Source organism: Etheostoma cragini, chromosome 9, assembly GCF_013103735.1.
Source record: "Etheostoma cragini isolate CJK2018 chromosome 9, CSU_Ecrag_1.0, whole genome shotgun sequence".
Lineage (NCBI taxonomy): Eukaryota > Metazoa > Chordata > Actinopteri > Perciformes > Percidae > Etheostoma > Etheostoma cragini.
Window position 1 is genome coordinate 26,330,453 of NC_048415.1, and position 12,500 is coordinate 26,342,952.

At 39.1% G+C, this 12,500-nt stretch overlaps 2 protein-coding genes across 2 annotated transcripts in view; both read left to right on the plus strand.

The window, feature by feature from the left end:
• The first annotated feature begins 2,313 nt into the window (after window positions 1-2,313).
• ndufa11 (NADH:ubiquinone oxidoreductase subunit A11) lies at window positions 2,314-6,215 on the plus strand. Its single transcript, XM_034880634.1, has 4 exons — window positions 2,314-2,514; window positions 2,919-3,011; window positions 3,818-3,940; window positions 6,031-6,215. The coding sequence occupies exons 1-4, from the start codon at window positions 2,337-2,339 to the stop codon at window positions 6,141-6,143; spliced, it is 507 nt and encodes a 168-aa protein (XP_034736525.1). The 5' UTR covers window positions 2,314-2,336; the 3' UTR covers window positions 6,144-6,215.
• Window positions 6,216-6,988: 773 nt separating this feature from the next.
• slc5a9 (solute carrier family 5 member 9) overlaps window positions 6,989-12,500 on the plus strand; it is an 11,922-nt gene continuing 6,410 nt past the window's right edge. The window contains exons 1-6 of the mRNA XM_034880589.1: window positions 6,989-7,095; window positions 9,842-9,960; window positions 10,904-10,975; window positions 11,525-11,629; window positions 12,130-12,294; window positions 12,387-12,492. Of these exons, the coding sequence (XP_034736480.1) occupies window positions 7,074-7,095; window positions 9,842-9,960; window positions 10,904-10,975; window positions 11,525-11,629; window positions 12,130-12,294; window positions 12,387-12,492 (589 nt within the window). The 5' untranslated portion in view covers window positions 6,989-7,073. The remainder of the gene's footprint in view (window positions 7,096-9,841; window positions 9,961-10,903; window positions 10,976-11,524; window positions 11,630-12,129; window positions 12,295-12,386; window positions 12,493-12,500) is intronic.

Sequence of the window (12,500 nt, forward strand, 5' to 3'; positions counted from 1 at the left end):
TAAAAAAAAAAGTAAAAAAGAGCCAGAACCACAGAGTACATCATACAGCTGTTTCCTGCCCTGCCGACTGACAGACCTCCAGAACCTAACTCATAACTTGCATTGCTCCTATAGCTCACAAGTCCACAAGTATGTGTTCATATATGTATGTTTCACATGTTGTTTCTTTGTGTGTTGAAAGATGCCCGTGGATCTGTCCAGTCTGTCTGAGGAGGAGCGTCGAGCTCGACAGAAAAAGAGGGAAGTGAAGAAGACGAAGAAACAGACAACCATCCACTTTGAAGACGACTTTGAAGCTGACAAATACAGCCAATTCTGGAAGAAGTGACTTGTTCATATATGAATATGAAGATCGTATTCTCACTTCCAACTAGAGCCCGATCAATTAAGAATATTTAAGACCGAATATTTGGTTATTTAAAAATCCAACATTGTTTCCCTGATTAGTTATTTGTAGTTATTTATGAGTTCTCATTAAAAAATATAATAATAATCTATATTATTGTCACAACAGAACAGAGTTGTTAATTATAGTTCTGAAACTAAAGTTCTGAAAAATAAAACTTATAAAAATACAAATTTAAGATATGAAACTTAAAGTCCTTTAAGATAAACACAAAAAAACACGCCCTCTGGTGGACAAACTATGCAACACCAATACTCATAACATGGTTGACAGTCCGTTTTTATTTTTGAAATATTCATCTATCAGAATAATTTGTCTGATTTGTTTGATTTTCATGAATGTACATTGAAAAACGAAAAAATTCAATTTTGTATTTTTATTTTTTAAATCGCCCATTATAAATGCCAATACCGATAGATCAGAAAATGCCTAATATCGGTCGGGCTCTACTTCCAACACCGCGTTTGTCCATATTCAGTATATTTTTTTAGTGGAACAGATCAAACGATGGACACTGAAACTCAGACCAACGACGTCGGCAGAGTACGGCAGGATGAAGGCCACGTGTAGCCGGTCCCCGCCAAAGCTGGAACCACTACCATGCTGAGTTAATACTTTGCTTTAATAAAGCTGTGTATCTGTGTGGTGAACTTTAATAAAGCACACAAAGCTGTTGTTAAAGTGTTGTCGGGCTGCACATGTCCTGTTTGTCTAATTATGTGCTGCAGCACAAAGATTTTCGTCACTTTTTCAGACCTTTTTTAATTCTACTTACTCCATATTTTTAATTTTTTTAATTTTTATTTTCATTGTTAGGTGTGTGTGTGATAAGTGTGTACTGTATATATGTTTGTTGTGTTAAGGATTGTCTTGCTACTGGATTCCTAAAATTTCCTACAATTAATAAAGTATCTATCTAAATATAGAATTATACCTAATAATTGAGTTCAAAAAGCAGAAATTATGAATTATTTTGACTAATAATTAAGATTAGAGGAAGGTACAGATGAGTTTAGTCAGGAATGAAAGTGATCAATTGTATTTGCAAAGATGGTTGTAAAGAATCCAATCCATAAAACCCATATTTCAGATGTAAACATTTTTTAAAGGGGTCAAATTGATCCGAGGACAACAGGAGGGTTAAATATAGCCTCCTGGCTCTAAGCAGACTGACTGTGTGTTACCTCCTGGAATCTGAAAAACTCTTGTGTATTTACAGATAGGGAAAATATATATTTAGAAAATGCAAAAGGCATGCTGGGAGCAGAGGTGGGACATCCTGATCCGTTCAAGGTTAGAACATACTGTACATACCTGTGCAAAGATCCCATTCAGCGTAGTGCAGTGATAACTTCATCCAATACTACATCCAGTGAACTGCTGAAATAGAATAGAAAGCCTTTATTGTCATTATACACAGTGCAGTATCTAAGCAACGAGATGGAAGCAACCCCTTAACAGTGTCAACGTAACATATGAAAACATAAAATGTAAGTAGTGCAGCAAAAACGGAAACGCATATTGTACAATAAATAAAATATAACTTTTTGTGACATATAATAGAAATGTCTAATCTGTCAGGAGCATATAGCCTACATAGCAAATCTACATTAGTAAGAAAATAGAAATAAGAGAAAATAGAAATTAAATACATCAGTAATGGAGGTTATGTCAAATTAAGTTAAAAGTTTCAAGTAAATAAACCCAATCATGGGCTTTCCATCCTTAACTCGTTTTAGTGACTCTTTCACCTTTGGAAGAAGAGGAAATGAGACAATAACTTTTTTCTTATTTTCTTAACCTCTCCATCACCAAATTCTTTCGATACATATTTTCTTCTTACTAGATTAAGATGTGTTACAGACCGGTAGCTAATAGGCTAATAATAGGTTAGCTCTGGTTTCACACTCCGCTCCGGTAGGTGGCGGTAATGCCCCAGAAACTGGGTTATCAGCCACTAGAAACGCACGAGAACCACGATTCTCGCGAGAATTCCATTCCTGAGATTGCGTCCTTGCTCAGTCCGACTATGGGGTACTGGGACCTGACAGAGGGCACAGACTGCGTCCAAAAGACATGGATAACTACCAAGCTGGCCACGGCTCTGGGTAAGTATATCAGCTCTATGCTGCTGGAGAGGCAGGCTGTCCAACCATAACTAACGTACACCGTGTGCTGCTGAACCAGCGGTAATGCTAATGCTAGCAGGTTAGCCTGGTGCGTTCACGATACAATACAACGTTAATAAAACTTAAAGAGATGAAAAGCTGTTTAGTTTTGGCTTATTCTTTGACTGTGAAGTTTTTTTTTAATGTATCTCCCTGATGAGTGATGAGAATGAGTTTATCTACCAATAATACGGCTTGTTGTTGTCACCTCTTTTAGAAGAGAAGAGACTCACAGGCAGCATAGGTTAGTACTGCCACCTTGTTGTTTGGTTAATATATTGTGTGTGTGTGTGTGTGTGTGTGTGTGTGTGTGTGTGTGTGTGTGTGTGTGTGTGTGTGTTTAGGCCTGGTCGGCTCTGCCTATCACATAGTGGCATTCCAACCTGATTCTGCAGTGGCAGCGCTACAGAGGGCCACCAACACAACTGTTGCCATGGGTAAATATCATAATTCATATCCATCTATCCATCCATCTTCGTCCGCTTATTCGGTATTAGGCTGCGGGGGGGGGAGCAGCTCCAGCAGGAGACCCCGAACTTCCTTGTCCCGAGCCACATCAACCAGCTCCGACTGGGGGATTCGGAGGCGTTCCCAGGCCAGGTTGGAGATGGGATCCCTCCACCTAGTCCTGGGTCTTCCCCGAGGCCTCCTCCCAGCTGGACGTGCCTGGAACACCTCCCTAGGGAGGCGCCCAGTATGCATCCTTACCAGATGGCCCAACCACCTCAACTGGCTCCTTTCGACGCAAAGGAGCAGGGGCTCTACTCCGAGCTCCTTACGGATGACTGAGCTTGTCACCCTATCTCCAAAGGAGACCATTCGTATCATCCTGCTAAAAACACAGCGATAAAGTGACAGATTTCTCCTGCTAGACAAGGAAACCTCACAATACATAACCGTTCCAAGGAAAGTTCTAAAAATGTTACTGTGGTGATTGTCAGAACTACTGTGTTACCCCAAAGTTAAAGCTAAAGGTCTCTCAGTCAAAGTGCTGTACAAAGCCACTACCGTGATAAATGTGTCATTTTGGTTTAAATGGGTTGACACACTATTCTTTGGATTACACAAACTGTATTAACATTTTTTTTTTTTTTTTAAAAGAGATAAGGGGGAAAGACATGCAGCAAAGGGCCGCAGGTCGGAGTCGAATCTGGGCGCTCTGTGTAGAGGAGTAACCTCTATATATGGCCCAAACTGTATTAACATTTTTGTAATGCTGATGTGTCTCTGTGTGTTGTTCCAGCCACCATGGGAGCCATTTTCGGCATGGCGACATGCCTCAGTGCTCAGGCTCGGGACGCCCCAGATGACCCACTGAATTACTTCATCGGGGGCTGTGCGTCTGGAATCTTCCTGGGAGCCAGAAGTAAGTATCCGTCGCGGCTGACTCTGCTTCCTCCTGACCTCGCTCTTCCAGCCGCTGACCCACATTTGAAGTCCGCCATTATAGAGAATGTGCCAATCCTTTAAGATGATATCTTAGGAGCGGCAAAACCCTGCATTCCAGTACCCATACTACCTACATACTACTATTCAGTGTGCAAGGAAAAGGATTCAGTATGTCCCAACACATAATGTGTCAAATAGAGAAGCCCAGATCACCTTTTTAGCTGGAGATACTGATTGTTGATCATCAATGATCATTTTTATTTTGTTTAGGTCTAGCAATGTGTTTGGCTGTGTAAAGTATAGAGAACCAAAGTCACGCCCTTCTGTTTCTAGTCCATCTTTCGAAAAAAATGAACTGGAGTCAATGAGGGTTAACAATTTTTTTGGTCCGGTTCTGATTGTGCCATGCCACTTCACAAATGACGCGTGTAGATTTAAAAGACAATTTTACATGTCAAGAGAATAGCAATTTGACGTAAAGAAGTTGAACAGTAGGTTTTGTGCGAGAGCGCGTAGTGAACTACACCTCTCGTCTCAAACACTGTACGTCACCGGAGAAATATGGTCCCCTTGTTGAGCTTTACTGTCTTCCATGACGAAGGCAGAAGTATTAAAAGAGGTTAAAACCATAAAACCATTAGAAATCAGCGCTGCATCTACTCGATGGGAGTGGAGGGAAAATGGGGTGAAGTCAGGTAAGCGAATTGGACTTGTAGTCTGTCTAATTACATATTTTACTTAACTCGGAAAAAAAAATATTGTAAAATGTATTTTTTTATTTTGAAAAACTTGTAATCCAAGGCCCATGTCAATCGGGACCAGAAAATGTTTTTTTCTTTCGCCATTGACCATCATTTCTTTTTCCGAAGAAAGGTCCCGTGGATGCAAACAGGAGGGGCGAGACCATTGGCTCTCTATTGGCCAGTTTGTAGTGTATGGGGATCTCCACCAGGTGGCAGCGTAGCCAGCTATAGAATGGTGTGTCACTCTTTTGTAGGTCTATGAATAAGAATCACAAGTCAGTCTTGTTTCTTATACCCTTTTCCCAATGAAATTAGCGCACATATGCAGCATTTGAACAGGGAATTCTATTGTCAGATAGACCCCTTTCTCATTGCAAGTAGACAAGTTTGCATTACTGTATGTATAACAAGATCAGTTCAATTTACTTGCCCCACAGTGTCCAACTCAGAATGCTTTGATTAGCCAATCAGGAGTCGGTCCAAATAATAACCGCCTGCTATTTAAACACACATTTTTACCTGCCACATAAGAACAGTGGTGGAGAAGAAAGTTAAAAATGCCGGGGACAATCCAACTTGCCCGACAAGTAGCCTAAGCGACGTTAGCTATAGCTAGCGTCTGCAGCTGTGAACCTGACAAGCATTAGCAGCATCGGTTTTGATTAAATGTAGTGAAGTAGGTGGACCCTTTTTAAAGGATCCCTTGGTAACTCAGCCTCTTTCAAACCAGCCGTCAACGGTTTGTTCAAATTCTGCATTAACAAAACTCACTTAAAAAAAAAAAAAGAAGATAAATCTTGACCCGGACAACTTATTTTTGTGCATGGACATTTAAAACGCAAATGTACGTGTCCAAAGGACAAGTGCATGGAAAAGGTCATGTTGAGGTCTCCTTTAAACCAGTGGAAACTTCTCCAGTCAGCTTCTAGGACTTAAATGTTTTAGACTTTATGTAAGGGCCTATAGAGTCTGTCCTGTAGCTTTATTTTTATTTTTTATTATATATAATTTTGAGATTACGTCCAAGATTCGGTTATCATAGAAACTGCAGAGTCCTACCTTAATGCCACCATCAGTCTGTGGCAGAGAAAGTGTAAAATTATGCCTAACGATTGTGTGTGTGTGTGTGTGTGTGTGTGTGTGTGTGTGTGTGTGTGTGTGTGTGTGTGTGTGTGTGTGTGTGTGTGTGTGTGTGTGTGTGTGTGTGTGTGTGTGTGTGTGTGTGTGTGTGTGTGTGTGTGTCTGTGTGTCTGTGTGTCTGTGTGTCTGTGTGTCTGTGTCTCTGTGTGTCTCTCTGTGTGTCTCTCTGTGTCTCTGTGTCCAGCCCACAGTGCAATGACGGGTACGTCAGCGTGTCTGGGTCTGGGTACGCTGGCCTTCTTTACAAAAGTCGGTAAGATGGAGGGATGGAAGCTTGCTGGACCCCCCAAATTATAAGGAGGAAGATGGCTGTACATTTAACTGTATGTTGTAAAAAGAGTTCATATATTAAAGTTCTTGTGAAAACAATTAAGTGTCATATTGTGGCGAGGTCAGAGAAAGCTATTTGGAGAATCTGCAATTCTACATGAAAGTAGCAGTTTGATTATTCCGATTTATAATTTCTTTAGATTTTATTAATGGTTTTATTATTAAATTATTGAGTATGTGACATCATATCCAGGTTTGAGATAACCTCCGTCTTCATCTCCGCAGCTACAGGCCTCACCTGTCCTCCCAAATGTCTCTGATGTTTCCTTTAGGAGACAAAAAAGCAGCTGAGCTGCAGACAATGTCCACTGACCTTACAACGTCACCATTTTTACAATAAAGGGGACAGAAGAATTTACATACAGCTGGGTGAAAAATAAAGACACTGCATAAAAAGCAACATATGGAAGAGGATTAGGGCCAAATGGGAAAAAGGTATTTGACTTTTAAACACCAAATTCTGACTTCAAACTCAGAAGGCTTCATCTCTGGGAAGAATACTCCAAAATGTCAAATGTGGCCCCAATGCATGAAGTCAGTGATTATGTACACTAAATGCATGCATATAGTCTATGTCCACTGATATGTGTAAAGGTTGCTGGTCAGATAAATGTATGTTTGCTCATACGTGTGGGGGGACAGGTGAACTGGCTCAGAGCAAACAAGGCCTCTGGATGCTTCTTTATTAAGACACAAATTACTAATTTACATCCTGATGAGGGATTTACACACTTCGATAACACACGGGTTAATAATTAAGCTTCAGGTCGACGGCACGGATTCACACATACCTTTGTCAGCCTCCCCCAGCACTAACTGTTACACCGTCAGAAGAGGAAACAGTGGAGGACTGAGTGTCTGTAGCAAGTCAACACCATCTGGAAGATTGGAAGCAACATGTCTGCCAGTCTTACTACAGGTCTGAACCTTCTTTAACTCAGATTTATGCTCATGGGCATACTTTTACGGCATGTCAAAAGCGGATTTTATAGACGTATAGGGTATGTGACACAGGGCAAAGCAGAGATACAACCTTTAAATGAGTGTTAAAGCAGCTGATTCAGCAACTGGAATATTACACAGCCTCCTGGGCTTTCTGCTATGTCAGCAGTAATTTTATTTTACCCTTAAACCTAGGCAAGACAAAAGCGTTTGCTGTGGAGACCTATTGGCCCAGTGGGATAATGAGGAATAAGCAGTTGAGCAATGTATCTTTGTTGATGGCCATCTTGAAATGTCAGTAAACATTAAAAACCTCTAGTAGTTTCTATTAAGACGTCTGCTGCCACCCTCTGGAGGGGAAGCAAAGAGCTCTGGGACAATAAATGAATTACTACACACTTTCCAAACAGCTTCAAAACACATCCACAATATTTTATAATAATTATACAGTACAGATATACTATTCTATGACTTTTACAACATGCTGAAGTATGACTTTAGATTACTTTTTTCGACATACTATACTATGATTGACACTATTTTTGTCTTAATTTCCAACAAATGACTTTTTAGTTACTTTTTTTTAAAAATAAACTATAATATGACATTTTAGGACGTTTTTGACATACTTTGACTTTTTAAACATACTGTACTATGACTATTGTATTTTTTAAGATTTTAAGATTTTTTATAATGTTTCTACATAATGTACTTTTACTTTTTTTGACATACTATGAGTTTTTATGACTTTTTGACATACTACACAATGGCAATCAATCAATGTTATTTGTCATGTAAAACTTCACAAAGTGTTATTTCAGTGAAATCCCAGCAGGTCGTTCAAGCATAATTCCCGACGCAGAATGTGGTCTTTAGATCGGCACACAGTAGATGTGTCTCTCAGTTGAATCACACCAGGGACTCCAGGTCCAAATGACAGGACACCTGTGTTCCCAATATCCAACTGGAAACCCACAAAGACCACGAAGGCCAGCCAGCCCACCGCCCGATGCCTGCCACTGGCTAGTGGGACACCAGAGTCGGCTGGAGACTGGGGTTGATTTCCCCATCCTGATGAGGGACTGATGTCCTCACTGTCCAACATCATCCACATAAAGCCTATCTGAAATGTGTCAGATGGACATTGCAATATTCATTTAGCAAAGAAAGGGGACTGGAGAGGTCTGCACCTTCTAGAGCTTTTTACTTACTTACTTTTCTATGACTTTTTATGACATACTATACATAACACCATGTGCTTTGGTTTAGTTTTTTGTGGGTTTGTGTAGCCTCTACTCTTTCCAGGGGACATGGTAGAGAGGAGGTCGTAGCCTAGTTTCACAAGGTTTGGTGACATCCAGAAGGTGCTCCTAGAAAGTCATAGTATAAAATGACAAAAAAAATCATCAACGCCTTTGTATTATGTTGAAAAAGTTATAAAAAGTCATAGTATAGTATGTAGAAGAAAGTCACAAAAAGTCGTAGTATAGTATGTGGAGGATTAAAAAAGTCATAGTATAATATGTGTATGGTTAAAAAAGTCATAGTATAATATGTGTATGGTTTAAAAACTCATAGTATAATATGTGGATGATTAAAAAAGTCCTAGTATAATATGTGGATGGTTAAAAAGTCATAGTATAATTTGTGGATAATTAAAAAAGTCCTAGTATAATATGTGGATGGTTAAAAAGTCATAGTATAATTTGTGGATAATTAAAATAGTCGTATTATAATATGTGGATGGTTAAAAAAGTCGTAGTATAATATGTGGATGATTAAAAAAGTCTTAGTACAATATGTGGATTGTTAAAAAAAAAGTCATAGTATAGTACATCAAAAAAATCATGAAAAATGTATAGTATCTTGAATAAAGTGTAGTATGTAGAAGAATTTAAAAGTCATAGTATAGTAAGTTGTTAACGTCAATAAAAAATCAAGTGTAGCATGTCTGTAAAACCCTATTATAGTAACTCGAAAAAATAGAAAAGTCATAGGATAGTATGTCGAAATAAATCATGAAAACTATACAGTATGTCGAAGGGATAGGTATTAACAAAAAGTTTCATCATAGTATGTTGAAAAGTCCCAAAAACTAATGATAGTGCATTGTCCTGAAATAAAAAGTCTAAAAAGTAGTCATAGTTCAATATGTTGAAAAATCAAAGTATATGTCAAGAAAAGTCCTAAAAAGTCATAGTAGTGCATGGAAAAAAGGTGAAAACGGTGAAAAAGTCATGTTTTAGTATGCCGAAAAATAAGTGTCTCCAGTTAATTAAGGATAAAACTGACAATTCTTTTTGGTGCCAAAATGAACATTTGTCATTTGTCTGCGCTTTTATTGAAGCTCTAATGTTTAGGACTTCTTAGGAGCTGTAGGTGTCTCTCACTTCAATTTCAAAACTTACGCCATCAGATTACTAAATCATCCTCTCAATAACATGGTGAAACTTGTAGTATTTCTTTATGTGTACACCACTAAAACTCAACTAATTCTATATGCAATTTCAGAAAAAAGCCCCTGTATTATATTTGTATATTTGTAATTCATTTATGTTGTATTATATTCTATGTATGTATTATCAGCAATATTGTGTGTTAAATAAAGTAACAATAATCATTGGAAATTGAACCCCACTGCTGTCACAGCTGACATTTTGCATATCTGTGTTTTTAAGAAATGGTATCATAGTGATGCTCTTCTCTTTGTCCTTACCATGCAGACAGCAGTTCCTCTGGGTTCACCACTGCAGCCCCCCCCAGCACGGGTGTCAGTGTGGATGCTGCCGACATCGCTGTGGTGGTCGTCTACTTTATTTTTGTCATGGGGGTTGGAATCTGGGTAAGACTATTTTAATTCTGGACTGTTTTTACACTCACACCAATATTTACCATTATACTGTACCTAATGACATCTTAACCCTCATGTTGTCCTTGGGTCAAATTGACCCGTTTTTCTATATCAGTGTTTTTTTTAATCACCCAAAATAACATGACTGATTCCACACAACGCTCTTTGGCAAGTACAAATCTCTACTTTCATTAATTTTGAGGTGTCTTATTCAATTTTATAGCATTTGAAGAACAAATTGAAGTGCTTTTGAAATAGTATTGAGTAAAAGTTGACATGTTCCAGTCTGTGATTATCATCAACATAGTGTACGTTCCTTTAATTTTAGTCTAAAGAATTTCTAATGTCTACTTTTCTAACTCAAACATTAGGTAGAATTTCCTATCGATGAGGTTTATTGACCAAAAATTTCAAAAATAACTGTAAAACTAAAGTTAATAAGTTAGTATTACGTAGTGTTGAAAAGGTCAAAAAAGTGACAAACATTGAAAAAAAAGCGTCAAAAGTGTTGAAAAAAAGGACAAAAAAGGAAGAAAAAGTTCAAAACGTTGATTAAAAGCCTCAACATAAGGGTTGATTTTCAATTTTGACGGGAAGACAACACAAGGTTTAAACATAACTTAAGAACTATCTCAGGTGGACACAGGTTAAGTGTAATGTGTTTAAGTGTGAGTCAAGAGCCAAATTTAACTGATACCTATTTTTGGATTCCACAAATGCTATTAAGTATCCTAAAACTACTGAAACCCTGAATACCATACCTGACAGAGACCCAGATTGGGTTCTAAAAGTGCTAACCCTGCTTGTATACCTTGTACTTATTTTCCTAATTTAGGCTACCTAAAAATGGGTCTCCTTTAGGGTCTGGTTCTTTTATGATTTAGTATGTGTTGCATATACTTGCTGGTCTAATCCTCACCTCTGCCCTCTACAGTCATCAGCGCGTGCCAGTCGCAGCACTGTGAGGGGATACTTCTTGGCGGGCCGATCAATGACCTGGTGGCCTGTGAGTGTGATGTGGTACTATAATGATGTTTCGCTTCCAATTGCATGGTAATGCGCTAATGCTATATGGTATTATCATCATACTGTACTGTTATTTTGACTGATCTTTTGTTCTGTTTGTATTGGATAGTTAAGAATTGCTGCACTTATACCTACAGAACGGTTATTCTGACACAGTCAGAAGACTGTAGCCAATCATTGTTGTCATGTTTCAGCATGGAAGGTCATTCTTGAGCTTTTGTAAACATTACAACAAAGTACAAAAATAGGTTAATATTGGCCAAACTACGTGTGGTGAATTCAAGTAGTAAAATAAAGAAAACTTTCTAGTCAACTCAACTTCAATATACTATATGTTGACGTTCATTAGTGTCCTCCCATTTCTAATATGTCATGCTAAATACCATTACTTGATACATGGTAGATGTCAGGGAGAGCCACAATAGACTGTTGCTTTAAGACTTTGGTGTATTTGGGGTATGCTTAGGATAGTGAGTAAATATGATATGATATTTTCTTGTTCTTGGGAGTGATCTGTGAGTGTTTACAGATTGGAGCCTCTCTGATGTCGAGTAATGTTGGCAGCGGTCTGTTTATCGGCCTAGCGGGAACAGGAGCAGCCGGAGGCATCGCTGTCGGGGGATTTGAGTGGAACGTAAGACAACACAGGGTGGAATCATGAACCATGGGTTGTATTTGTTGAGCCCACTAGATGGGGCCCTTGGGCATGTCATTGAACCCAACATGGGGCACCTGTCATGGGCAGCCCTCTCACGCAGACATCTCTCCATTTGTACATTTGAACCTGGGAATGTGTGGATTTTAGGCCTGTATTTAACTGTTAACAACAGAGTAAAAAGATGAGATTTCCTCTTACGGGATTAATAAAGTATGTCTTCTTCTTGTTAAAGATCGTTCCATTTGATCATGAATTGTAAAGTATGTTGTAGCATGAGCGAAGAATTCATCTCTAATCATCTTCTGACGTTTCACAGTAATTATGAGATTTCCAATTTGATGAATTCATGGTTCAACAAACAGCTGTGCATCATGACAGCTGCTCTGATGGAGAAACAGCACATCTTGAATTGCAAACGGCACTTTAAGGGAGTTTTGACATCCATTCATCGTGTGTTTCAACGTGTGGTTCTGTAGGCCTCGTGGGTGCTGGTGGCTCTGGGTTGGATCTTCATCCCCGTCTACATCTCTGCTGGCGTGGTCACCATGCCGGAATACCTGGGCAAGCGCTTTGGCGGCCAGAGGATACGCATATACATGTCTGTCCTGTCACTCATTCTCTACGTCTTCACCAAAATATCTGTAAGACACATACACACACGCACACACAAACACACACACAAATGAGGTACAATCCAAGACACAGTAGAAATATGTATGTGTGTGTTACCCAGACAGATATCTTTTCGGGGGCGATGTTCATCCAGGTGTCGATGGGCTGGGATCTCTATCTGTCCACAGGTATCCTGCTGCTGGTCACTGCTGTTTACACTGTGGCAGGTAAACAT

Excerpts from the sequence above, each read along its gene's own strand:
- ndufa11 (XM_034880634.1), top strand. The coding sequence starts at position 2,337 with ATGCCCCAGAAACTGGGTTATCAGCCACTAGAAACGCACGAGAACCAC. Across the intron at positions 3,012-3,817 it reads CAACACAACTGTTGCCATGG|CCACCATGGGAGCCATTTTC; the intron begins GTAAATATCATA and ends GTGTTGTTCCAG. Across the intron at positions 3,941-6,030 it reads AATCTTCCTGGGAGCCAGAA|CCCACAGTGCAATGACGGGT; the intron begins GTAAGTATCCGT and ends CTCTGTGTCCAG.